General features: G+C 44.4%; 1 protein-coding gene across 2 annotated transcripts in view; it reads left to right on the forward strand.

Annotated features, from left to right (window-relative positions):
• Positions 1 to 467: 467 nt before the first annotated feature.
• edil3b (EGF-like repeats and discoidin I-like domains 3b) overlaps positions 468 to 24,627 on the forward strand; it is a 57,337-nt gene continuing 33,177 nt past the window's right edge. Inside the window, exons 1-3 of one of the 2 annotated variants that reach the window (XM_018744994.2) lie at positions 468 to 1,002; positions 14,916 to 14,945; positions 19,223 to 19,351. In XM_018744994.2, coding sequence (XP_018600510.1) covers positions 939 to 1,002; positions 14,916 to 14,945; positions 19,223 to 19,351 — 223 coding nt within the window. In that variant the 5' untranslated portion in view covers positions 468 to 938. The remainder of the gene's footprint in view (positions 1,003 to 14,915; positions 14,946 to 19,222; positions 19,352 to 24,627) is intronic. The other variant, XM_018744993.2, reaches the window with a different exon arrangement.

Genomic DNA, 24,627 nt, shown 5'->3' on the forward strand with positions numbered 1-24,627 from the left:
CATAAAACAGCAGTTATTTATTTGCTCGAGTCGAGAGCGTTCGCTCGTACATAAAAAACACCGCTGGAAATGATTATTTACTCATTTTCGAACCTGAATCTAGGCGGGGCTCGTGGAACAGCAGGCTCCGCTAAATGAATAAATGAATAAATGTACATCATCATGTGTACATGATGATCATGGTGGTCCAGGAGGAAGCCGAGTGCCTGCGCGCGCATTCTGATATTATAACCTGATCCGTCCTTTGAATGAATGTGCATCAAAGAGCGCTGCGTGTTTCATGATCTTTTATTTCTTCTTTTATTTATTCCAGGTGGCACCGATACCTCACAAAATAAGGTAACCGAAACCCCACCCAACTGGCTCGAGAGCGGCTTCGTAGTGCATGGCGCGGGCGCGCGCGTGCGGGCGGCTGCGCGCGCTGGGAGTCGCAGGGCCGGCGTCTGCAGCGTTCGCGCGTCGCGTCGCGTCGCGTCGCGTCATGTGCGCTGTGTGAGCCGGGTTAGAGAGCGAGCGCCGTTACCACATTACATCCAGGCACTGTACAGTGAGTACCGTGCGTTACTGCGGTAAGGGGAAGAGGCGCGAGTGAGCGAGCGAGTGCGCGCGCGCGCGCGCACACGTAGGCAGCGCCGTCCGTTTTGCGTATCACTTGTGCGGCGCAGCGGGAGCAGGTGGCGCCCGAGTCTCCGGGAAACGGGGCTGCGGGGGGACCGCGGCGCGGGAGGAGCGTCCAGCAGCAGCAACTTCTTCTTCTTCTTCTTCTTCTTCTTCTCATAATAATTATTATTATTGTAATTATAACAGTTTTTTTTTTTCCACTCCTTTTGGCGTGTTTCCGTTTCTATTTCGGGAATTTCTGCTTTTTTTTCCTCCTCCTCGTCGCAGCCGCCAGTAGCCGCTGTTATTGCAATAATATAATAATAATAATAATCATCATGGGACCCTTATTTGTGTTGCTCGTCCTCTGCGCGAGCGCGCCTGTCCCGCAGCACGCGAGAGGTAAGTACGGCGCAGCACGGTACAGCACGGTACAGCACAGTAGAGTACAGTATGGTACAGTACAGTAAAGCAGTAGAGTAGAGCGCCGAAGCGCGTCTCGCCGGAATCCGCTCCGCTTCTGTTCTGGGCTTAAAAAGCGCGTGATTTAGTACCTATTTATTTATTTATTTATTTATTTATTTATTTATTTTAGTCTGTTTGTTTGTTTTTGTCTCTTTGCTTGTTTGCCTGCCTACCTACTAGGCTGCATATCCACCTGCCTGTCATGATTACTGTGCTGTATCTGAAATGTAAAAATGAATTTTCTCTCAGTCACATAAATTCCTGCTCAGTCACTCGTCGCCCCGCGTTTCTTACTTGTGCCTTTGTGTTTTATCTGTGTTTTTATTTTAAAATGCAGATATACTTATTACTGTTTTCGTACATTCTCACTTGTTTTGCTCGCAGTCGTGCTCGTGTGTGTGTGTGTGTGTGTGTGTGTGTGTGTGTGTGTGAGAGAGAGAAACTGGTCGCGTTCTGCACTCAGGGAATCGGGTTCAGCTCGATCCGCCCTCTGCTCAATAATAATTAATATCCATCTTCTGTGTGTGTTTCTTTCGGAGGGAAACACCTTTTTCTTAGATGCACTTTTCTTGTTTCGCATTTGTGCTTCTGCTCGTGAAACGAGCGGGAAATTGAGGTTTAATCGGTCGCCACTTCATTACATTCCCATCCAACAGAGCCGGGAACGAACTGACAGCTTCGGAACGATTCGTTTCCTTTCTCTTCTCCTTCCTTCGTTCACACTTTACTTTCACCCTGTTTTCTGTGCTGAGGCTCATACGAGCCTTTACACCCTTTTATTACTCATTACTGTATTCCATTTCACCCCTCTTCACTTTATTCCAACCTGTATTCCTTTACTCTCCTCTTCACTCTATTCCAACCTGTATTCCTTTACTCTCCTCTTCACTCTATTCCAACATGTATTCCTTTACTCTCCTCTTCACTTTATTCCAACCTGTATTCCTTTACTCTCCTCTACACTCTATTCCAACCTGTATTCCTTTACTCTCCTCTTCACTCTATTCCAACATGTATTCCTTTACTCTCCTCTTCACTCTATTCCAACATGTATTCCTTTACTCTCCTCTTCACTCTATTCCAACCTGTATTCCTTTACTCTCCTCTTCACTCTATTCCAACCTGTATTCCTTTACTCTCCTCTTCACTCTATTCCAACATGTATTCCTTTACTCTCCTCTTCACACTATTCCCACCTGTATTCCTCTACTCTCCTCTTCACTCTATTCCAACCTGTATTCTTTTACTCTCCTCCTCCTCACTGTATTCCAATCTCTCTTCCTTTACTGTCCTCTACACTCTATTCCAACCTGTATTCCTTTACTCTCCTCTTCACTCTATTCCAACCTGTATTCCTCTACTCTCCTCTTCACTCTATTCCAACATGTATTCCTCTACTCTCCTCTTCACTCTATTCCAACCTGTATTCCTCTACTCTCCTCTTCACTCTATTCCAACCTGTATTCTTTTACTCTCCTCCTCCTCACTGTATTCCAATCTCTCTTCCTTTACTCTCCTCTTCACTCTATTCCAACCTGTATTCCTTTACTGTCCTTTTCACACTCTATTCCAACCTGTATTCCTTTACTCTCCTCTACACTCTATTCCAACCTGTATTCCTTTACTCTCCTCTTCACTCTATTCCAACCTGTATTCCTTTACTCTCCTCTACACTCTATTCCAACCTGTATTCCTTTACTCTCCTCTTCACTCTATTCCAACCTGTATTCCTTTACTCTCCTCTTCACTCTATTCCAACCTGTATTCTTTTACTCTCCTCCTCCTCACTGTATTCCAATCTCTCTTCCTTTACTCTCCTCTTCACTCTATTCCAACCTGTATTCCTTTACTGTCCTCCACACTCTATTCCAACCTGTATTCCTTTACTCTCCTCTTCACACTATTCCCACCTGTATTCCTCTACTCTCCTCTTCACTCTATTCCAACCTGTATTCTTTTACTCTCCTCCTCCTCACTGTATTCCAATCTCTCTTCCTTTACTGTCCTCTACACTCTATTCCAACCTGTATTCCTTTACTCTCCTCTTCACTCTATTCCAACCTGTATTCCTCTACTCTCCTCTTCACTCTATTCCAACATGTATTCCTCTACTCTCCTCTTCACTCTATTCCAACCTGTATTCCTCTACTCTCCTCTTCACTCTATTCCAACCTGTATTCTTTTACTCTCCTCCTCCTCACTGTATTCCAATCTCTCTTCCTTTACTCTCCTCTTCACTCTATTCCAACCTGTATTCCTTTACTGTCCTCTACACTCTATTCCAACCTGTATTCCTTTACTCTCCTCTTCACTCTATTCCAACCTGTATTCCTTTACTGTCCTCTTCACTCTATTCCAACCTATATTCCTCTACTCTCCTCTTCACTTTATTCCAACCTGTATTCCTTTACTCTCCTCTTCACTTCATTCCAACCTGTATTCCTTTACTCTCCTCTTCACTTCATTCCCCTTCTGCCTGATTAGTATGTCAGAGAGAGGAACTAAAGCTGAAACAAATCTGCAATTCACATTTCAACCATGTGTATGTACTGCATTACACCTTAGAGTGCAAATGAGTTTTTTTCTATTTTAATTCATAAAGAATAAAAAATGAAAACACTTAGATTTTTGGTAATTATTTCACGCCATAGCTTGGAAATTAATTGGTCTTTCTTTAATTATTTATTGATTTGTATTTACAGCTTAACACTCCCTGACGGCGGTGTGTCGCCGAGCTCCGTATCACAAGCTGTGTAAAAAGTGACACAAAGTTGCACATACAGGCTTCAGCGCCTCCGACGGCAGCGTTGTCACATCAATCACGCAGTATATCTGGCTCATTTTGTAGCAGCATAAATAAAAAAATCCTCTTTCAGATGAGCTAAATTTCATATGATTCCGAAGAATTTTGGACATGAATTCGAAGAAATTTCTCTAGGCATGGAGCTCATCTCACCCGAGGCATGACATCACCCGCTGGGGGGGGGGAGTAACGCAGTAAGACCTCCGAGTACTATTGCCAACATTTATTTTCTCGTGTTTTTTCTTCTTTTTTCTCCGCAAAAACAGATTCAATAGATGGGTCAATAGTCACTGGGAAGGTGCGGACTGTGGGCGGAGTCTTTACAGACGACAGCGTAGTGGTGTTCAGTTCAGGGTGCAGTGAGTCCCACGCCTTCCTTTCGTAGCCATGTGCCGAGTAGCGCCCTTCCGTTCGCTGCCGTGCCTCGGATTCCCGTTCCTGCGCTCGTACCCTTGAGTGAGACGCTTGCCTTGAATTAGCCCTATAAAATTGACCCCTCCGAACGAGTGGATACGTACTGTACTGTAGTTATACCGTAAGTACCGTAGTGCACTTTTCCCCGCAGTTCATAGTTGACTCGGCCGGGCAAAGGCGTCAGCTAAGTGAGAAAATGCAAGCAGTTTGCTTATTTGTCAACATTTAATTTATTACAGTAAAAAATTGCTTATGAGATGTTGTTCAATTTTATTTGCATAACTTTCATCAAATTAATAGAGCCGTTACATTAAAACTAAAATGAAACAAGGGAAGTCTGCAGAAGAATTAATGTATTGCTGCCGAATATCAGATCCTTTAACTTATCCTTTTATTTATTGGGTTTTTCTGCATAAATGGTTCCGATTGCATTATAATAAAGTTCCACTTGGGGTTAGAACATGCGGGTTTGTACCCATAACTACTTGTTACCATTCGCTTGAAATTCAGCCCTATTTTTATAGAGCACTCCGAACGATTAGAGACGTAACGATAACAGATGCGAAAGGTTAGATATGCAGCAGCAGATTACGACAATAACTGTATTAGCTATTAAAGCCATATGTAAGCCAAGCAGCTGTGGAGGAAAGGAAAAGAACAAAAAAGAAAAAATCCCAACTGAAAGGAAAGGGAGGAAAATAAATCCCCGGGGGTCCAAGTGGCAAGTGCTTCCGACTGACACCAGCTCCCAATCAATCAGCATAAAAATGAGCTGTTTAGATGAAAATGATTCCTTCATTTCTCATATCTTTACGTGAAGTTTTTACAGAACCGAACCAGCGACTAAGTAGAGAGACATCTCTGTCATCCAGCTGCTGCTGATGGTCGCAGTGGTAAAACTGACTTTGGAATTATGAACAAACTGAGTTACGAACAGATCGTCTTAGCTTTTTTCACGAAGGGAAGGTGGGACTCCGGGACTCCGGGACTCCGCGTTCGGACGTTAGGGCTCTGGCAGCAACGATCGTTTCGGCCTTTCCATAGTATCGCGGTGGAATAGAACGTCTGCAAAGGAAGGGTTCGGACTGATCTCGTCACAGCCTCGTAGGACCGTGTGCGCCTCGACCTCCTCCTATTCGTTCGTCTGCGTTTCGTGCTCAGTTTACGCGCTCGGCTACGAACGCGGCCCTTCCGGGCTTCTCGCTTCGCAGCGTTGTACTTAGTGTTTAATTCTCAGCACCACCTCAATACCGCAGAAATGAACACGGTTTGGTTTCAGTCGAGTTCCAAGTGTAGCATTTTATTGGGGGAAAGCAAATTAAATGGCGAATGAGCGGAAAGCGAGCAAATGGGCCCAAAGCTGCGCTGATCAATTGCGTTCCTCGCACGAACACTGAACCCGACACTCGGCAGTTATTTAGGGCTCTTTCTTCATGTCTCGTTGCTCAGCTGAAGCACGTCTAAGGAAAAGGCAGCTTTTAGCGGCACTTTCTCCAAACGGAGCGGAGCATAAAGCAGCGTCGCCTTTAAGTGCTCTGGACCGGACGTCGGACTCGTTCCTCGTTTCACCTGTTCCTCTTTGTACCGAGGAACCCGAAACCTCACAGCGGTTCCGCAACACAAAGATCCGAGCTCGCTGTTGAGTCTGAGGTGTCACGACACCAGCAGGTGAACGCTGTAAGGTCCAACAGAGGCACCACCTGAGACTGATGTAATTAAGCCAACGCACCTGCTGTCAATTAACCTGATCAGATCTCAGCCCTGTAAAGGGGTTCAAGTCACATCACTATTTTGTAGATGGAACCTTTTACTTGTGGTTAACCAATGGCCTGATTGTATTAGTGCATTACTTACATTTATATGACACTTTTCTCTAAAGCAACTTACAGTGTTGGTCTGCCTACACTTTTTTGTACAGCTGCGTAAAGTTACTGGAGTAATTTTAGGGTTAGTACCTTGCTCAAAGGGGGGGGTATTGAACCTACAACCTGTGGGTGCAAACACAGTAACTCTAACCATTATGCTACCAGCTGTCCTACTTACTGTAGTAGACATTAAAGTGATTCATTCAAAGGCTCATTTGCTTCATTAATAAGTGTACGGTTTCATTTACATTTATTCTTTCAGGTGACACTTTTCTCCAAAGCGATGAACATCTCGTAGAAAATACGATGTGTTCGTTAAACGAGCAGGAAGAGACACTTAGATACAGACGTGTGATTCTTAAGTGCAGTTTGTTTCTTTCCACCGTATGAATCAATGTTCATCCACGAGTAGCTGCATAAAACTTCATCCGAATATTGAAAATTCATGATCACCTTCTTTGTATTTTTGGAAATGTTTATATATGTTAATTACATTAGAGGAGTAGCTGTGTAAGGGTTTATCCAGGGATTATCTTCAAGTTATGGTGCATGAACATTTACACCTTACATGAACTTAAGAGATGATGGGTGAAGTGAGTCTGGAAGAGGTGAGTTTTCAGACCCTTTTTAGATGTGGATTGAGATTCAGCAGTTCTGAGTGAGAGGGGGAGATCGTTCCACCACATCAGAGTCAGGACCAAGAACCTTTGGGCTTTTGGACCTTTTGTGTGTGGGACCACCAGGCGGGCAGTGGAAGAGCGAAGTGGTCCGGTTGGGATGTAGTGGACGATCAAGCAGATGTCTCCTGCAGCGAAGACAAACTTTGCCTGTTGATTGATAAGAAAAGACTTCGGTTCATTTGCTGGCTGGTGCTGTCCCATGAAACCTGCTGCCGGTTTGGGGGCCGCTATTGGGTCGCCATGAAGTGCTTTAAAGAAAATCACTTGAGCCTGTTGTCTCCTTTTATGACACTTTTCAGATGCGTTTTTTGCCTTCGTGCCGTTAGAAAACACAGCCGCAGTAACTGCTACCTCACAACAGGCATACGTACACACATCACCTGAAACCACTTCTCCCATATGGGGGCAGGGGGAGCCAGACCCTAACCCCAGAACACAGGGCGTAAGGCTGGAGGGGACGCCAGTCCGTCCCAGGGCACCCCAAGTGGGGCTCGAACCCCAGACCAACCGGAGAGCAGGACCCAGTCAAACCCACCATGCCACCTCATCCCCTCACAATAAACAGGGGCACTGATTTGAAATGTAATTTAAATGGTTGCTTTTGTTTGTTTGGAGGGTGGTGTTATTAAAGAGCGGGAAATGAGCTCAACACAAGATGGGACGGGGGCTCTAGAGCTGGAAATCCTCCGAATGTCATACATTCCAACGGCAGCGTCAACGCGGTTCGTGACGGTGGGGATCAGTTCGGCTTTTCGATGCGCTTTCCTCCCCTACCGAAAGTCGGCACTTGACTGATTATTAAAATACAGTAATCGCTACTGTAGCTGAAGGATTAACAAGAATTCTCTTGTTTTTTGTGAGCACTGAGGATGCATCTATATATGTGTGTGTGTGTGTATCTTGAGTAATCCTAATGAATTAATTTACACTATCAGATGTTTACTTTGACCTTATATTGCTAATTATGTTACAGATGTAAATATAATATCAAGATGACATATTAAAAGAGAACTTTTTTCGGATCCAGGGAAGCGAAATACAGGAAGAGTTTATGGTGGTTGAAGTTCAATAGAAGACATGTCTGTGCTCATGCTGTTGTTCAGTCATCCGTCGATATCCACTTTGTTCGCTTTCCTGTTGTGCAGAACTGCATTTGACTGGTAAATAGATGAAAATAAACAGCCGCTTATCTAAAGTCAATTTCATGCACAGAAACTTCACGGCATTTTACCAGCGGAAAAGTGGCTTCCATGGAATACAGTTGTTGAACAGTCCTGCCTCCCCAGCTTCTACACATTGTACACATTTTCCCATTAATACATTTCGTTTTAATGCATACAAATTAAGAATTTTTTTGCCTGACTTGCAGAAACATCTTCATTTTTTTTCTCTGTGCATGCATTAAAATATTAATGTGAACAAACTGCTGCAGAATCTTGAGTATAAATCACATACAGCTTGTGGAAAGGGCAGAGTGTCATAAATAGGTCAGAAATTGTCAGCAATTTGAATACACGCTTCATGTTTAAATTTATTCGTCTAGCAGAAGCATTTCTCCAAAGCGACCTCTCAGGAAACAATGCAAAAAGTTCATTACATCCGCACAAGGAGAGATTTGGATGCAGTACAGTCCATTTTCACATACCATGGTATAAACCAGTGTACGTTATACAAGTAGTTGCGAAAAGGCTTTTCATTATTAAACAAATTATTAAAATTAACACAATAACACACATAATGCACTTACGAGATCGGAGAAGAAGTGAGTCCATAAAAGGTGAGTTCTGAGACCCTTTTTAAATGTAGCGAGGGATTCAGCAGTTCTGAGTGAGAGGGGAAATTTGTTCCACCATATCAGAGTCAGAACTGAGAAACTTCATGCTTTTGCTTTAGGACCTTTTGTGCGCGGGACCACCAAGCAGGCAGATGTGGAAGAGCGAAGCAGTCTGGTTGGGGTGTAGCGAGTGATCAGGTCTTGTAGATATCTGGGAGCAGTTCTATCGATGCTTTTGTAGACCACAAACGGGGTCTTAAATTTGATCCGGGCAGCTATAGGAAGCCAGTGCAGAGAGAAGATGAGCGAGGAGGCAGGAAAAGATGAAGGTCAGAAGGCCCTAAAGGCTTCTCAGCTAACATAGTAGAAGGTCATTACGTAAGTGGTACCGTTATTAGTGTGCGTGTAGAAACGCACAGTAGACCGTTAACCATCCTGGAGGTTTTTGGCTGTTCAGTGTCAAAGTGTGTATCTAAATATACACACAGTCCAAATGTACATGTGTTTTCACGTGAACTGGTGAGCGTGTGTGAAAGGCTGAGCGTGTGTCGTTACGGTGGACAGGTTGGGCTCGGCTCCCGACTTCCTCAACCCTGTTTTGGACGAGAGGTTATTCATAACACGTTGTCCGTTCGCTGTGGTCGTTTTTAAATTCTCGCATCGGTTGCAAATCGCTTCAGAGCTGTAAATCGTTCTCGGAAGTGACGGAAGGAGTTTGGATCAGAGGCTTTGTGGTGTTTATGTGTGCCTTTGGAGAGCCCAGTTCACGCTAAAGATCATTTATGATGAGCCATGTGGTTCCTGGTGGGAGACCGGGACTCGCCGAGCGAAATATTCCCGTATCCAGTTTGGGCAAAATTTACCCTGTTCTACGGACTCTTTGGCTCTCCTTTGGAGGAAGTGTACTGCTGCTGCCGGGGGTGAGTTTTTGCTCCCCCCTCGTTTTCCTGAGAGGAAGATGCGTGCGCTGGGCCGACGTCCGTCGTCGTTCCGATTGCTCCGCTCTAGTACCGCTGCCTTGCGTTTGTCCCTTTGAAACCCGCACCGTGTTCAAAATACTTTGCCTCGATTGCACCCTGTCCGTGTTAATTTTACTCGTTTTTTTGTTGGTCTTCGACAACTTTCTTCATTCGTCTCTCCACTCAATCTCGGAACAGCATGCGCTTCTTTTATTATTTATTGTCAGAATATTTTTACGGCATGAAACGTTACCAGCACAACCCTTGGAGGAACGTAACAGGAGACCCTTTCGCGGAGAACATCCCCAAGACAAAGGCTTTCTGCTGTGGAGGTCATGGGGGGCTACAAGCTCAGCGTTAGTTAAAGAATAATGTTTTTGTGAGCATCATATGGACGGCAGCTCTATCGCAGTATGTTTATGTGTAAGACAAAAGGACTAATGTGCTGCTTCGAGACCGGATTCTACGGGAAGTGCTCCTAACGGAAAGATGGCCCTTCCGCAGGCTGAAACCGGGCTGAAATCAGCACTCAACGGGGCAGCCTTTGCACTTTTCTGCTTTTTGTTATGTTTTCCTGCTCCAAAGCCAGTAGAATATTAAACACTGGGTTCCATGAAGCATTTGAACACATTGGCGCGGAGAGACCATGCAAGGAAAGAGCTCTTCGTGTCCCAGATGCAAATGCAGCTGGAAGGAACCGTGACTGTACTTCTACTCCAGGTGTCGTATTTACCGAACCGCAACCAGACCCAAAAAGCTGTGGGCTTCCATCCAGAATAATAATGATGTCGGCAATAGCGCTACAGTATCGCTCAGTTTTGTTAGACTCACTCGCGTGACTCGTCTGTTCAGACTCATCCCATGTAGGTGTTGCGGGGAACCCGGAGGCGCTCAGACTTCGCTCGTCCTCTACGTTCATCTCTTCGCACAGCGTGATGAGCAGCATGCAGCCAACATGTCATTCAGTTAATGTCAAAATGAATTATTTACAAAGCAATTGACACAATTCAATTTGTCATTGCTGATTTAACCAAATAAATGTTTGCTTTTGATTTCCGTTAAACAAATATGAAGGTTCAAAAAAGCAAACGCGGGACCATAACAAAGTAGCCGGCAGGTAACTTGAGGTTTACATTCTTAATGTGTCCAACAGGAGAGGAAATAACAGGTGCTGCGTCCACAGTGGTGTCCTCAGGTGCTCTGGTTTCCTCCCACAGTCCCAAGACATGCTGTTCAGGTTCCCCCATAGTGTGTGAGTGACAGAGAGAGTGTGTGTGTTCCACTGATGTATGGATGAGTGACCCAGTGTGAGTAGTGTATCTAGCAGTGTAAGTTATGCCGGTGAATAAGGTGTGTGGGCTGGTAACACTACATAGAGTTCCCTGGAAGTTGCTTTGGAGAAAAGCATCTGATCAAGAAATAAATGTCAATGTACGCTGTGTGACCTAGAGCAGTTTACACTTTGTTCTCCGTTTCGACCCCTTTTTCTTTCTGGGCTTTCAGTTAGAAAGCGTCTCGCCTTAAAGGGTTATCGCCAACAATGAAGACAAGAAAAACTGTCTAGTGGTAAAAGGAAGACTATTAATGAAAATTAAACTCTAGACTCCAGATAACAAGTGATGCAGCTTGAAGAACCCCAAGACACCCCATGAATTTATTCGCTGTTTGCGGAGACGCGGCGCCTGCCTTATGGCCCCAAAGTGGTCTAGGGGTGTAACGTGACGTTTTGTACCACGTTACGCACTGCGAATTGACAGGACGATGAATCGTGAGCTCCAACAAGAGCGTGTTCGGTTTTCTTGTGGAAGAGCACAAAGTAAAGAGCCAACAAGAAAGCCTCACAAAGGGAATTCAGAAATGAGGAAAAACCCAAGTGAGCGAATGGACAGGACTTCGCTGGCCCCTCAACGCGTCGATATTCGTGGCTCTCTGCAAGCAGAGTCCTTCAGAGTCTTTCCGTTGTTCCGTGACCCGTTCGCTGCTCCGTTTACACAAATTGACATGTTTTCTATCAATGATTTAAGTGCAGCATGCAATATTCTTAAGGAGCACAACTGGATGCAGGACTTACGATGTAACTCAAACTGTCATAATTTATTCCAGCAGAATACAGACCGTATGATACAGAGCTTTCCTGGAGCGACTTTATATCCGTGTTACTGAAGCCTCCAGAACTGCATTTTCAGCACGAGCATGAAACTGCATGGCAGGATGGAGAATATAGACTCAACATTTAATTTGGTTTAGAGCCCTCTGATGTACACTTATTTTATTATACTGTATTTATTATACTTTAAAGAACAGTATTTTAATCTAAATGTAACATTTTAATTCTAAATGTAACACTACTTTTACACTTATCCAGATTGAACTTTATAAGTGAACCCTTTCCACACATTGCAAAATAGCATCTTTGCTTCAGGAATCATTCAAAGATGTGTTGATGACAGAGCACAAAACTTCCACGAAGAAGCACTTGTGTACTTGAACATTCTGCAGGAAATTAAGTAAACGAACACACACTGTCACACGCACGTATTGGCAGAAATATGTCGAAGTCTGAACTTAGAGTAGTTCGTGTTTATTTAACTTTTAGTGCTACAACAGAATGAAGCCAAAGGCCCTTTTGCACAGACATACCTGTAATTTACAACAGATGAACATAAATCCCTTTAAAGAGGGGAACTTTGTGCAGAGGTGCAGAGATGTATTGAAGTACCCCGATGTGTATCATGCTGACATGCGTGTGTTTTGGATTTTGATCAATGGGTCTGCAAAGCAAAGCTTAAAAAAACAAAAGAAAAGAAGTCAAAATATGGCTCAGCTGAGACAGTTAAACACACTGAAGGGTTTGGCCAAATGACAGCGTTTCCTCCTTCATTCAGCAGCAGCAGCCTGTATTATTGTTATTCCTGTCATAAATGTTTGTAGAGCTGTGCAGTTACGTTTTTCCTCTTGGGTTTTTCCTTTTCTTCACAGAATATCAGAGTTTCATTTAATTTGCTAAAAGTGTGAAGGAATTTGATTGGAGATCCATGTGAAGTATGTATATATTGTACATATGGTGTGCGTGTGTGTAAATACGTATGTATTTGTATGTCTGTATGTCTACAGGTAATGGGTTGCCTGTTGTGTACATCATTTGGTGAAGCCACATAGGGTGACCCTCTGGGAATCCTGGGTACAAATGTAGTGTAAAACCCAGAATGTGAACTTTTCATACAACCTAGAATTGCCCCTAAACGGCCTTAAGCAGCACTGATTGTAAATATGTTTCAGTAGTTGCACTCGTGCACTTGGGTGTTGTACTTGTTTCTCCGCTATGGAGCGAGAGCCTGAAGTGGGCAGGTGGCACCAAGGGGAGTGTTGATGTTTCACAGTGCCTGGGTGGTGCGAGAGGATGTGGGTTCGATCCGCTTTCAGTCTGTGTGGAGTTTGCATGTTCTCCCCATGTCTGTGTGGGTCTCCTTTGGGTGCTCTGGTCTCCTCCCACACTCCAAAGACATGCTGTTCAGGTTCACCCATAATGTGTGAGTGACACAGAGTGAGTGTGTGTCATCTACTGATGTATGAATGAGTGACCCAGCGTAAGTCACCATGGTGAATAAGGTGTGTGGGCTGATAACACTGCGGAGAGTTCATTGGGAGTCACTTTGGAGAAAAGCGTCTTGATAAATTAATGTAAATGTACTAGAGGTCTTGCTGAATTGCACAGTGGTGGTTCGCTGCCCATAAATACAAAGCAGTCACTTTTGCTAAGTAGTGTAACTTTAAGCAGCAAACACGCTGTTTTGAGGTGCGATTGTCTCTCTGGCCTCGGACCCCACATCCTACCTGTGCTGTAGCTCTTTTCAGCTCTTGGCCGTGTTTCCTACTCACTGCCAGTTTTTGCAAAATCGTTTCTCAAAGATTCATAAGTGAATATATGCTTTTAAGTGTTTGTCTCTCCCCGTTTTGTGCATTTATTGGAGCCTCTGCCCTTCTTCATATATCTTTGTGTGACTGATATCATCACACACTTCCTGTCATCTCATTTTCTCTTGTTATTGTCAGTGAGATGGAACGGTTTTCCACTGCAGCAGCTGCAAAAGCTGGAAAGGCAGTAGCTCTAACCACTACACTACCAGCTGTCTCTTAAAGCGTTAGAAGTTTGTGGGGTGAGAAATTCACCCCATAATACTTGGAATGTGATTCTTGTGGCGGCAGCAGCAAGTGGTCTGAGGGAAGTGATCACAGTTTTTTCCACCACATGTTCAACAATCAAACACAACATGTTTGGTAAAAGTTAATTCCGCGAAATTAAAACACCCTTTGAGTTCCGAATCGGGCGCAGCACAAAACCACACATGACAGACGAAAAGAAAACACAAAAAACCCAAAAATCCAAACAAAACATTTCAGACTTTCAGCTCCAGCCTTTGCAAATTTGGAATTATTCCATTTTTAAACTCTCTAGCTCACAAACTCCAAAAGTCTGTAAACTTCTTTCTTCCAGTATCAGAAGTCCAGCCTTAATTGTATCTAAACTGAAAAAATGACGTATGCTATATTGCACATTGCGTTCTTCATAATGTATCACATAACGTTCCTCACAAATTCCGTTTATTTCTTTACCTTTTTATTTATTATTTTTAGTTTATTTGTATACTGTTTACTTGGGGTGTTTCATATTAATCGGCATTGACTTTGGATGCAAAGAGCTTACTTTTTTTATTTTCATGTCTCTGCGCAGCTTCTAAAATAGTTCATGTAAATAAGAAGATCTATTCCTGTTCTATTTGAGAAATGTTACACCTGTTCAGTTATTGAAAGCGTTTGAAGCTCAAGCAGATGCATCACACGACAGGCACAATTGTACCAGTTTAGAGGTTTTTCACGTTCACCGGATGCTGCATCTTAGTCAAGTTTAACTGAGCTACATTATACATTATACAGTGTGTATTTTCCATTATGGTGGAATATGACAAATTAACTATACTTTATGATCATGAATCTGCATCGAAGTCCTTCCTGTCGATGTGATGAACTCATTTTCTTTGTCTCCGAGACGTACGTCGCTTTGGAGAAAAGTGTCTGTTCAATGAGTGCATGTAAATGTATAAAATCATTTCAATGTCCTTCATCATCTGCAACTTATTAGTCACAATTTGTGCAAATTTTTACAAAATTTCCTGAAGCAGAAAGAATCCCTGAATGTTCACCTGCTTGACTTCGACGCCTCTGGTAGTTCATCTACTCGGTAGCTTGAGTGGAATCGCACTGGTGTCACATGCTGTTTAATAGAGGAGTAGCTGTGATTACCCATTAACTGACACTGCTTTTTTCTTTTTTTGTTTTTTTTTTTTTTAAATATAGCAGCGGATGGTGAAGATCCTACTTCAGCAGGTGAGACATAGTGTTTCCCACATTTTCCATTTGCACGTTTTGCAATGTGTGCGTTCGACCCCTTTTGCACTGTTGCCATTTAATCTTTTAAAAAAATTTAAAACGTTAAGATGGCGACAATGCTTTCTACTCATAAAGTGCACAGTTACAGTCTGTTGATGCAGGGCTTTCGTTTTTTGTCCTTTGCATGCTTTGTGTTTCCACGCAGTCGTGTCAGTAGAATTGGTCGCTAGAATATTATCGTAAATATACAATAAAGATATAAGATATAAAATATACACCTGTTTCAAGCAAAACATCCCGCATCCCAGAGGAGAATAAAGCCTTGTGGATGGTATTGTAGTGTCCCGTGAAGGACACCCCCTAGGAGCTTGAGCGGAGCCGGTGCTGGACTCTAAAGGGTTGTCGTTTGAATAAGAGGCCGTTGGTGCTTCTGCAGAGGGGTCAGTGGGGGGCTGTGTGGGGGGAGGACTGCTGTGACTTGGGGTACGAGTGGCTTCACTGGTTGGAAGGGGGCTCCTTTGGCTGAGAGCAATGTGTTCATAGATACTTGCTGGTGTAATCTCCTGGTGATGTCATCTTCATTTACCCCATCGTTTACCCCGTGAGAGCCCAAAACTGGGCTTTACACGGTACGTACGGCTCGCTGCGTCTGGGGATTAGCAATGTGGCTTAACATAATGGCGTTATTCCTGGCTACCAAGATCCACTTGCCTTCACGGTTAAATCGTTCTTAGCGTAAGTTTTGGGTTTGAAATCAGCTCATGTGAATGAAGTACTTAAACCCACACTCTGGAGCCCTTAGAAACTACTGAGCAGGGCAGCTGGTAGCATAGTGGTTAGAGCTGCTGCCTTTAGTACAGGAGGTTGTTGGTTTGAATCTCCTCTCTGGCTGTAATGCCCCTGAGCAAGGTCCTTACCCTAAACTGCTGTAGTGAAAATTACCTAGCTGAGTAAGTCAGTGTCAGATGGCTGTGAACAGAGCAGATGGAATGATGGGAGCTCCATGGAGGAGTCAGAGGGTGGCTATGGGCTCAATCTAGCCTCTAACAAGCAAATGGGTTCTGTTATAGGAGGTTGACACCTTTCTTATGGCAAAAGTTCAAGTTTCTGCATGCGTGTGTGTCTGGGTGCCTGTTTTTTCTTTAATTATTTTTTAAAATGTGTTTATTTTGGCAGTTGATATATTTGGAATGAAAAGGCTGTTTTCAATTGACTTCCTGCTTTGATGTACGTTCTCCTTTGAGTGTCTAGGAAGGTTTATTTTTAGATGCTGCAGTGAAATAGACTGAAAACAAAAGATGCTTAAATTTAATGCACTTTTTCCCCTTTCTGTTGCAGTAACAGCAACACTGGTTCACAGCAACATACACAGGCAGTAATACAGAGAAATATGAAACCTGGATAACAAGTTCCAGCGATTCTCACACGAGACACCAGTATAGTCCAGCTGCATTGTGTGAAAGTACACAGAGTATGAACGAGTTCTCGTACAGGTCAAATCAGCGTTTTATCTCACAACTGAAAATTCATCACTAGAAATCTCTGTATACTGCATAAAGAAGATACTAATAGAGAACATGACTGCACAATGCTATGTAGTAGAGTAAAACAAAGTAACAGGTCTGTGAAAAAGTTCAACACAGTTTTAGGCTGCTTTTTGGTTGAATGAATGAATGAATGAACGAATGAATGAATGTTAATCCCAGAGCGAAATGGTGATTGGTAGCAGCCTACAAAGTATAGTATTTAAACACACTGAAGTCCTCCAACATGTATGATTGACATCCCAAGTGATCATTTTAACTGAAACCTCAGCTGTGCTTTACAAGAGGAGCAACCCTAGAAATACAGCCTCTCGTAGCAGTAGACAGGTAGAACACGTGACCCAATGAAGCAGAAAACAAAGGAAAGAGAGTTTCGGGGGGGTGGGGGGTTATTAGTGTTCAACTGCACTTTGATTTCTTGCGCTGTTTTCATTTTCACAAAACATCAGTGATACTTTTCGCAGGTTGACACTTCCCTCATCTCGTGTTATTCTCAGAAGCTCAGAAAGACAATTAACACTGTGGGATAGAAACAGGACGCACTTCTAAGCACAACTACAGGCAGGGGAGAAAAAGCCTGAGGGCAACAGCGGAGAGAAAACAAAGCTCCTAAAATAGTTCTAGCGTTGAGCGCATTGTTTCCGCAACTTCCAAGAAGATGTACCTGGGGATGAGGTGATGCTGCCGATCCCTGCTTGTTCTACCCAGAAAAGTTCACACCTGCTGCCATCACGTGTGCGAAACGCAGGGAAACGTGGCTACGGCAGCGGGTGATGGACAGCGGTCCGGACAACCCGTAGACGGCGTAGAGCGCCGAACGAACCCCGGACAGCGGCACGGGCGGCAAAAGCGACTAAGTGCGTCGCCGAAAGGTACGAGGCCATCGCTTTTATATTTGAATGTACGGAATGGGCAGCAGCAGGTGCATTTTCAACATTCACTGGAAAAATGGTTCGGTGGCTCAGTTCCCTTCATTTTCTCTAACTTGAACCACAGCAGGAACATTCACGGTGCGTATTTCAGAAAATACACCACGAAACTTGGATCCTCCTGGATCTGCTGCGATCAGTGTTTTCTGCCGCCTTGTCCTTGTGCTCTTCATTCTTCGCGTTACAGAACGTTGCGCAGGTGCCAAGCCACAAAAGCTCGTAAGCAACACTCCTTTTATGTCTTTCTTTATTAAATATTTTAGTCTTTATTAAGTCTTCGTCGTGTTTACGTAAGACTTTATGTGGAGCCGGCGCAGGAATCAAAGATCATATTTGCTGGTCCTGGGTTTTGTCATCCTTTCGACAGTATTCTGAGTCTCATAAAAATGAAGCTTTAGAACCTTTCAAATGTAATGTTTAAATCCTTCTGACTAAAGATAAGGAACAATAAACTCCGCTCTTCATTCTTTCCAAATTATTTCCTGACTGAGAACTCCTCGTGTCACAAGCCGGTCATCCTTGATCACATCGTTCACGCTCCAGAACGTCACGTGCGGAATCTCTCGGCTCCGGTGCCGTTCGGTGCCGTTCGTTCGGCCTCCGGATTTTGGACGCACGCAGCACGTTGCCCGCCCGCCCGCCGTTTATGTGCACGGCGCTTGAACACATGATCGCGCAACTCGGCGAACGTGTCTGTCACCCTTTTCAGGGTCCCATTCTTGCCGTTCTCCTGTGGCCACGTGATGTGGTGACCACTTCGGCGACACTAGATCGTCCTGTAGGGGTTTGCGATGTGCCGGACATCAAACAGTCCACACAGCAGGAGAAATGAAATCTCTTACCGTCTCGGGCATCGCCGTTTAATGTGGCGGGATGCATCGTCTGCTCCTGGGTGTTCGGACCAATCTTCTATAACAGGAACAATGAGCAGCAGGACCGAGGAAGCGAATCTCCTGGAAACTCTTCAATGTTACGCTCACCCTGGGCCTGGCTGCATCTCAGCGTGTTCCTGTTGTGCACAATTGAGTTCATTTTTTCTGGACAGCTTTCTCTAATGTGGAGCTCTGCAGCTTCTTCGTGCCTGGTTGCTTGTCTATAGCAGCAACAAGAGCCTGTCTGTTAAGCGTCCTTGTTACCGTCAGGGATTCTTCTGCAGAGCATGGCTGAGGTGTAATGACCCCAAGGTTGTCTAGGGGTGTAGAGGGGTGTAACTTTTTTTTTTTTTTGAAAACCAAGTTATGAGTTATGAATTGACAAGACAAACAGGAGTGTGTGTTTCGTGTCGTGGTGAAAAGGCAAATAACAAAAGTGTACAAAATAAAGGTCCTGGTCCAGCAAATCAGGTTCATCGCTCCTGGATTGATGCTGATGGACAGCTGTTACTCCTTATTCAAGTCGGGGGGGGGCAGACTTCGCAGTTGGTGAACCTGGCTTGTGTAGCGGATGCACAGTGTTTCCGCTCCAGGGAGTAACCAGGTGTGAGGAGGCAAAGAGTGGATCTGCAACATAGACAGCAGTGCAGCAACAACAACAACAGGAAGGAACGTTCAGCTGCAGCAGAAACCACGCTTTGTCTCTTGTAGCTCCACAGTCCAGTCTCTGCTTGCCCGTTTCCTTGGCCACATCTGGTGCTCATCTCCTACTCTAGGGGTGGCTGTGGGGAAACCTCTTCTTGCCGCAGATGTTGGGACCTTCACCAGCTTTGAACAGCGTGTGCTACGTGTAAGAGGCTCTGGTGGCATCAGTAGGAGAGCAGGCTATGCTTGTTAAAATATCCTTTCCATGTTTTTCCTCTCACAAGACCCTTGTCAGCTGAAGCCCTGCCACAACGGAGGAGAGTGCGAGATCAGTGAGCGTCACAGAGGCGACACCTTCACTGGATACGTGTGCAACTGTCCTCCGGGTTTCAATGGAATCCACTGCCAACACAGTAAGATGTTTGTTAATAATTGTTTTGTGTTTTTTGTTGTGTTAGGGTTGTGTTTCACTGTAAGCACAATGAAGGGACAAGATGAACAGGTCACGTTCCCAGTCGCAGCACTGCTCTGAAATGAGTGTGACATGGGGGTGATGTGATCATCTAGGGCCGTGCAAATCACTCTGACCTCCAACAAACTGTCACGTCCACGTCCAACACAAGCAACAACACCTGAATCTGCACTAGCTCATGAGTAATCGCTCACCCTATAAAGACCTTCTTCAGCTCCCGTACCGTTGCGGAATCTCGTTTGGGACAACCGCCCTTCCTCGTGTTACTACACTCTTGCTCTGTCCACGATCTCCGTTTTTTTTTGACCCCTTGCTTCGTTCTCCGACCACGTCCACGGATCCTCGTTCCTGTCCCGTTCGCCGATCGACCGACCCTTCGCCTGTCCCTGGTTTTGAGACCTTGCCTCTTCCCTCAACGTCTAACGAACAACAACGCTGCACTTGGGTTCAGCCGTCTCGGCTCCCTGTGTTCTGCGTGACACAAGTAGCTTGACGATAAACAAACGCTTTCCGGCTTTTTTTTCCCCGCATGTGGCAGTCATTAGTGTTGTGGAAGGTGATCAGAGCTTCTGCGATGCATCATGGCTACGGTGGAAATACTGAAGAAAACACATTATTCCAGGCATTCTGTCTTGAGTTTATTGAGCTCTTGGTAATTGCACTAGATTGTTGGTCCGAGACATCCAGTTGAGCCAAAAGGTGTATCCAGGGCAGCTACCTTCTCTCTTTATGGAGCACTTTTGCCACTGTTGCTTGTCGTAGACATCGAGCCACAAACAAGTGTTGTTTCCATTTGGTTATTGTACGTATCTCTGTCTTTGAACCTGTGGCGTGGGGGGGGTGTACTTATACTGGCCGGGCAGACACCCCTTCGCTAAACTGCCATTACTTTTGAGATGGTTCAGTTTCTCATCTTTTATTATGACCAAATGAGAATTTTCAGTCGGATCTGACCAGGTTTAACATGTATACAACCATCTTTGAAAGAAAATGTTTCTGAGGGACAATGGCCTGTTGTCTCAGGTGAGACCCAATAACACGTTCTTCCCTCAGTACTCTATACTCGGACACACTGCTCAAGTAGCTCCTGCACAGAGTTCATACTTGAGGTTTTGCCTTTTGTCAAATTAAATGACGTATCTGTTGTATTTGCGGAAGGACGGTTTCTTGTGACGAGTCCTTGGTTGTTTAGTGATAAGATTCGGAAAGGTTTTCTACAAACTCAGCTTGAACCGTAGAGGCATCTGGTAGCATAGTGCTTAAAGCCACCACCAGGCCATTTGGATCCTGAGGTCGCCGGGTCCAGTCCCACGTACTGCTCTGCTTCTCTCGGTTAAGGAACGTAACCCTAAATTGCTCCAGTAAAATTACCCAGTTCTGTAAGTGGGCAAGTAACTTCAGGTAGCTTAACAGTGTAAATCACTTTAGAGAAAAGTGTCACTTCAATGTACTACTGTACAAAATGTATACATTCGCATACGTAGTGGAAACTGTCCAGTAAAAAGGTGTAACATCCCATAATGACACCTAACTACCACAGATAAAGTGCCCTACATGGTATGCAGATGAGTGCAGCATGGTAAATAAATTAGGAAGGGAAAGAAGCATAGCATTAATCAATGCTGATTTATAGCAGGTTATGCTTAGAAAATGAGACAGAGTAAATGTTAAAGGTGTGCCCTAGACCATGTACCCATATTTAATTTTATGACATCATAACACAAAGGCAAATAAAGGTGTGTATAATTACAGTGCTTTTTAAAGAAGCAGCCCCAAGTCGAAATTATCCAGTGAATAAGCGCATCCTGCTTTGCCGTGTAGCCTTGTAATGCTGTCAAGGACATAATACAATAGACACATCTTTGGGAATTCAAGATTCAAGAGTTTATTGTCATGTGTACAGTAAACAGTTCGTTACACCATACAGTGAAATTCTTACTCTGTGAATCCTCTCAGCAGCGAATATTAAGGTCAGTTAAGACTTTTGTGTGTTATCCATCCATTATCCATCCATATTAAGTATCTCACAATCTGAGCGGAACAATTCAAAGTGCATTAGCGGGACATCCGCTCCCAGCCCTCCAGTTATAACCCTAACGCTCAGTGTAGTCAGTTTATACTGAAATGTTGAAGCATGTTGGTGAGAGAAGTCACACAAAACTTGGATAAATCTGGAGACATTTATACGCAGCCTTTAGTTTCTGTATAATTTCAAATGTAAATGCCAGTGACACAATAATGGTCTCCAGAATGGCGATACAGTAAATTTACACTGCAATGAAACCAGGTGTCGAGCACAGTTGCAAAGTATCATTGACGTTTTGTCATGATGATCAGAGGAGACGGAGGAGGCTGGACCCAAGCGCAGGATCGTTTATTCAGTATCGAAGGACTAGGGTGGTTCTCATGGTGGGGGACGGGGGGGACGGGGGGACGGTGGGGGGTAAAATCCTGCTGAAGGAAAAAAGCCCAAAAAGCCCTGATGCTTAGTGACACAGACTTACATACTGTACTCTAACTTTTAGTGCCACCAGAGGATGTCTTGGCTCACTTCTTAGGCCCCATAGCACTGATAAAAATGCAAAAAAAAAGCACAAAGTGGTATTTTAGTGGGCATTTAAAAAAAGACTCTGTTCAGTTGAGTATGTGACCAGGACAGAGAGACGGAGAACTGTGGGGAAGCCGGTTCAAGAAAAGCAAGGATTCTTGCGACCACTAAAGTAAAATATTGTATGAATACAATGGAGGTTCAACCAAAGCGCCACACACACAATACTGCCTGTAGTAGCTCCGAGCCCCCCCCCAAAGAGGACAGGTATTTATGTCCAGAGAGGCCCGTGTCCACCTCATTGTCGGAGCTCGTGAACCAATCAGGTTTAAAGCAAAAGAAAAAAGCACTTAAATAAAGTGTGAGGAGTACAAGGTAAAGAATGAGCCCAAACAAAGACACGTGGAGGAGCGATTTAAGGCCGACGGGGTCGATCTCAGGTGCGTCTCGGCCCGTGACCTGCAAAGGTCAGCTCGGTGCGAGACTACGTATACAGAACGAGTAAGGACTCTTCAAGGGAAATATTTAGTGGCGCTGAGCGGGGTTTCGCCCAAGATGAACTTTCTAGAGTTTTCCACATTTCCTCCCTTTGTGCTTTAAGCAGGACCACATAGAGGTTCACGACGCCTGGGAGAGCCAGAAACAGAACACCTCTACGATTTATTTCTGCTTTTTCTGCAGTTCTATTTGACCATGTGCTGATGTGACCTACTTTGCAGCACTGCGGGGGCCTCGTATTTCAAAACTGAGCTCCACATGTGGTCCCTGTCTCTCTATAGTTTGCCTGTTCGCTCTCTATATATGCATCAATGTACAGCCTGAGAGTAAAATCACGTAAATAAATGAACTTCTGTTCTTCTCCAGAAGCTTAAAAAACCCCCAAAAGTATATGTTAGTGGTCATTCTGTAGTCGGAACATCTCTGGAAAATTCCTTTGTGGTGAAGTGTGTGTCTGCTTGATTACTTGCTTGGAGCATCTTTACCCGTCTTTGGCGGGGGACCAGGGCCAGGAGGCACCTGCATTAACGCCCTGTGTGGAACTGAGCAGCTCGTTGCCTCTTTGCGTCCGTATTCGGGCTCAAATGTTACTGCATCTTTATTGTTTCACTGTTTCTTTGATGGCGTACAGAACTGTGCAAAAGTCTTAGGCACGTAGATGTTTCACAAAAATATTTATTTTAGGCTGTTACCTAATGTCTTCTGCATTGGTGTCAGTGGGAAAGAGGGTATTTTAGATTTCCAAGCATTCCTTTTGCAAAAAGGTATTACAGTAAGGGTTTTGTATGTCGTTAAAGAAAGTACACACATACACACACTGTCTGAGGCCGCTTGACCCAAGTGGGGTTGCGGCAAACCAGAGCTTAACCCGGCAACACAGGGCACAAGGCTGGAGGGGGAGGGGACACACCCAGGACAGGACGCCACTCTGTTGCAAGGCACCCCAAGCGGGATTCGAACCACAGACCCACCAGGGAGCAGGACCCGTCCAAGACCGTCGCCCCAAACGGTTGTTGACGATGGATGGTTACTAAGCTTTGTGGGACGTTTATTAATTAAGAGCATTATTTTTGGAAGCATTCTCACTTTACAGCTTTTTTCCCCAACAAAGTGCCTAAAATTTTTGCACAGTACTATAGGCCCTTTATAACTGGCCTAAGCAGGGGCAGGATGTGCTCTTGTTTATACACGTTACTGGACTCATTGGTTTGTTTCTGCCCTAAATGTAGCTGGTCAGTCAGTTCGGATCATGCAGTGGACATGCAGTCTTTTTTGGTGTCTGACTGGTTGGGGGCACCACAAAGCTCTTAGTGATTTCCTGTTCTTGCCTTCAGTCTGTGCCGTGTGTTGGCTGAAGGCTGAACCTTCACTCAGTCAATGAATCAATGAATCAATGACTCAATAGGCGGCACAGTGGCACAGCAAACAGTACGGGCTGTCTCACAGCACCTGGGTAGTGCAAAAGGATGTGGGTTCGATCTCCACTCAGTCTGTGTGGAGTTTGCATGTTCTCCCTGTGTCTGTGTGGGTTTCTTCTGCGTGCTCTGGTTTCCTCCCACAGTCCAAAGGCATGCTGCTCAGGTTCACCCATAGTGTGTGAGTGACAGAGAGTGTGTTCTACGGATGAGTGACCCATTGTAAGTAGTGTATCTAGCAGTGTAAGTCACCGCCGTGAATAAGGTGTGTGGGCTGATAACACTACAGAGAGTTCATTGGAAGTCGCTTTGGAGAAAAGTCTGATAAATAAATGTATTTTACTTAATTGGTTGCAAGGGCTTTTTTTTTTCTTCCACAAAGCTGGTTGTTATAGTAAAACTGAACAGATTTCCCTTGCACAATGTGCATAATTTGCTTCTGAAGATCTGCTCACTTGCTTTATTACAAAGTTACAATGAGTTTAAATGGGAAGAATAAATAATGTGTTGAGTGCAAACTTTTCATCTGTTTCTTCCCGAAACATGCAAAATTTCTGACTTTAGAATTTCTGACGCATAGAAAATGTGATTGAGAACCAAGTCCAGAATATCAAAACTCTTTTGTACATGTTGAAATGAAGTGCAAGACCCACATTGAGAATCACTTATCTGTGACACGTCTGCGTGCTTTTTTTCTCTCCCGTTTCCTTCCATTGTTTATATTACTTTTTTCCTAATGAATCAGAATGGACTATC

This window comes from Scleropages formosus, chromosome 6 (assembly GCF_900964775.1).
Source record: "Scleropages formosus chromosome 6, fSclFor1.1, whole genome shotgun sequence".
NCBI classification, from domain to species: Eukaryota; Metazoa; Chordata; class Actinopteri; order Osteoglossiformes; family Osteoglossidae; genus Scleropages; species Scleropages formosus.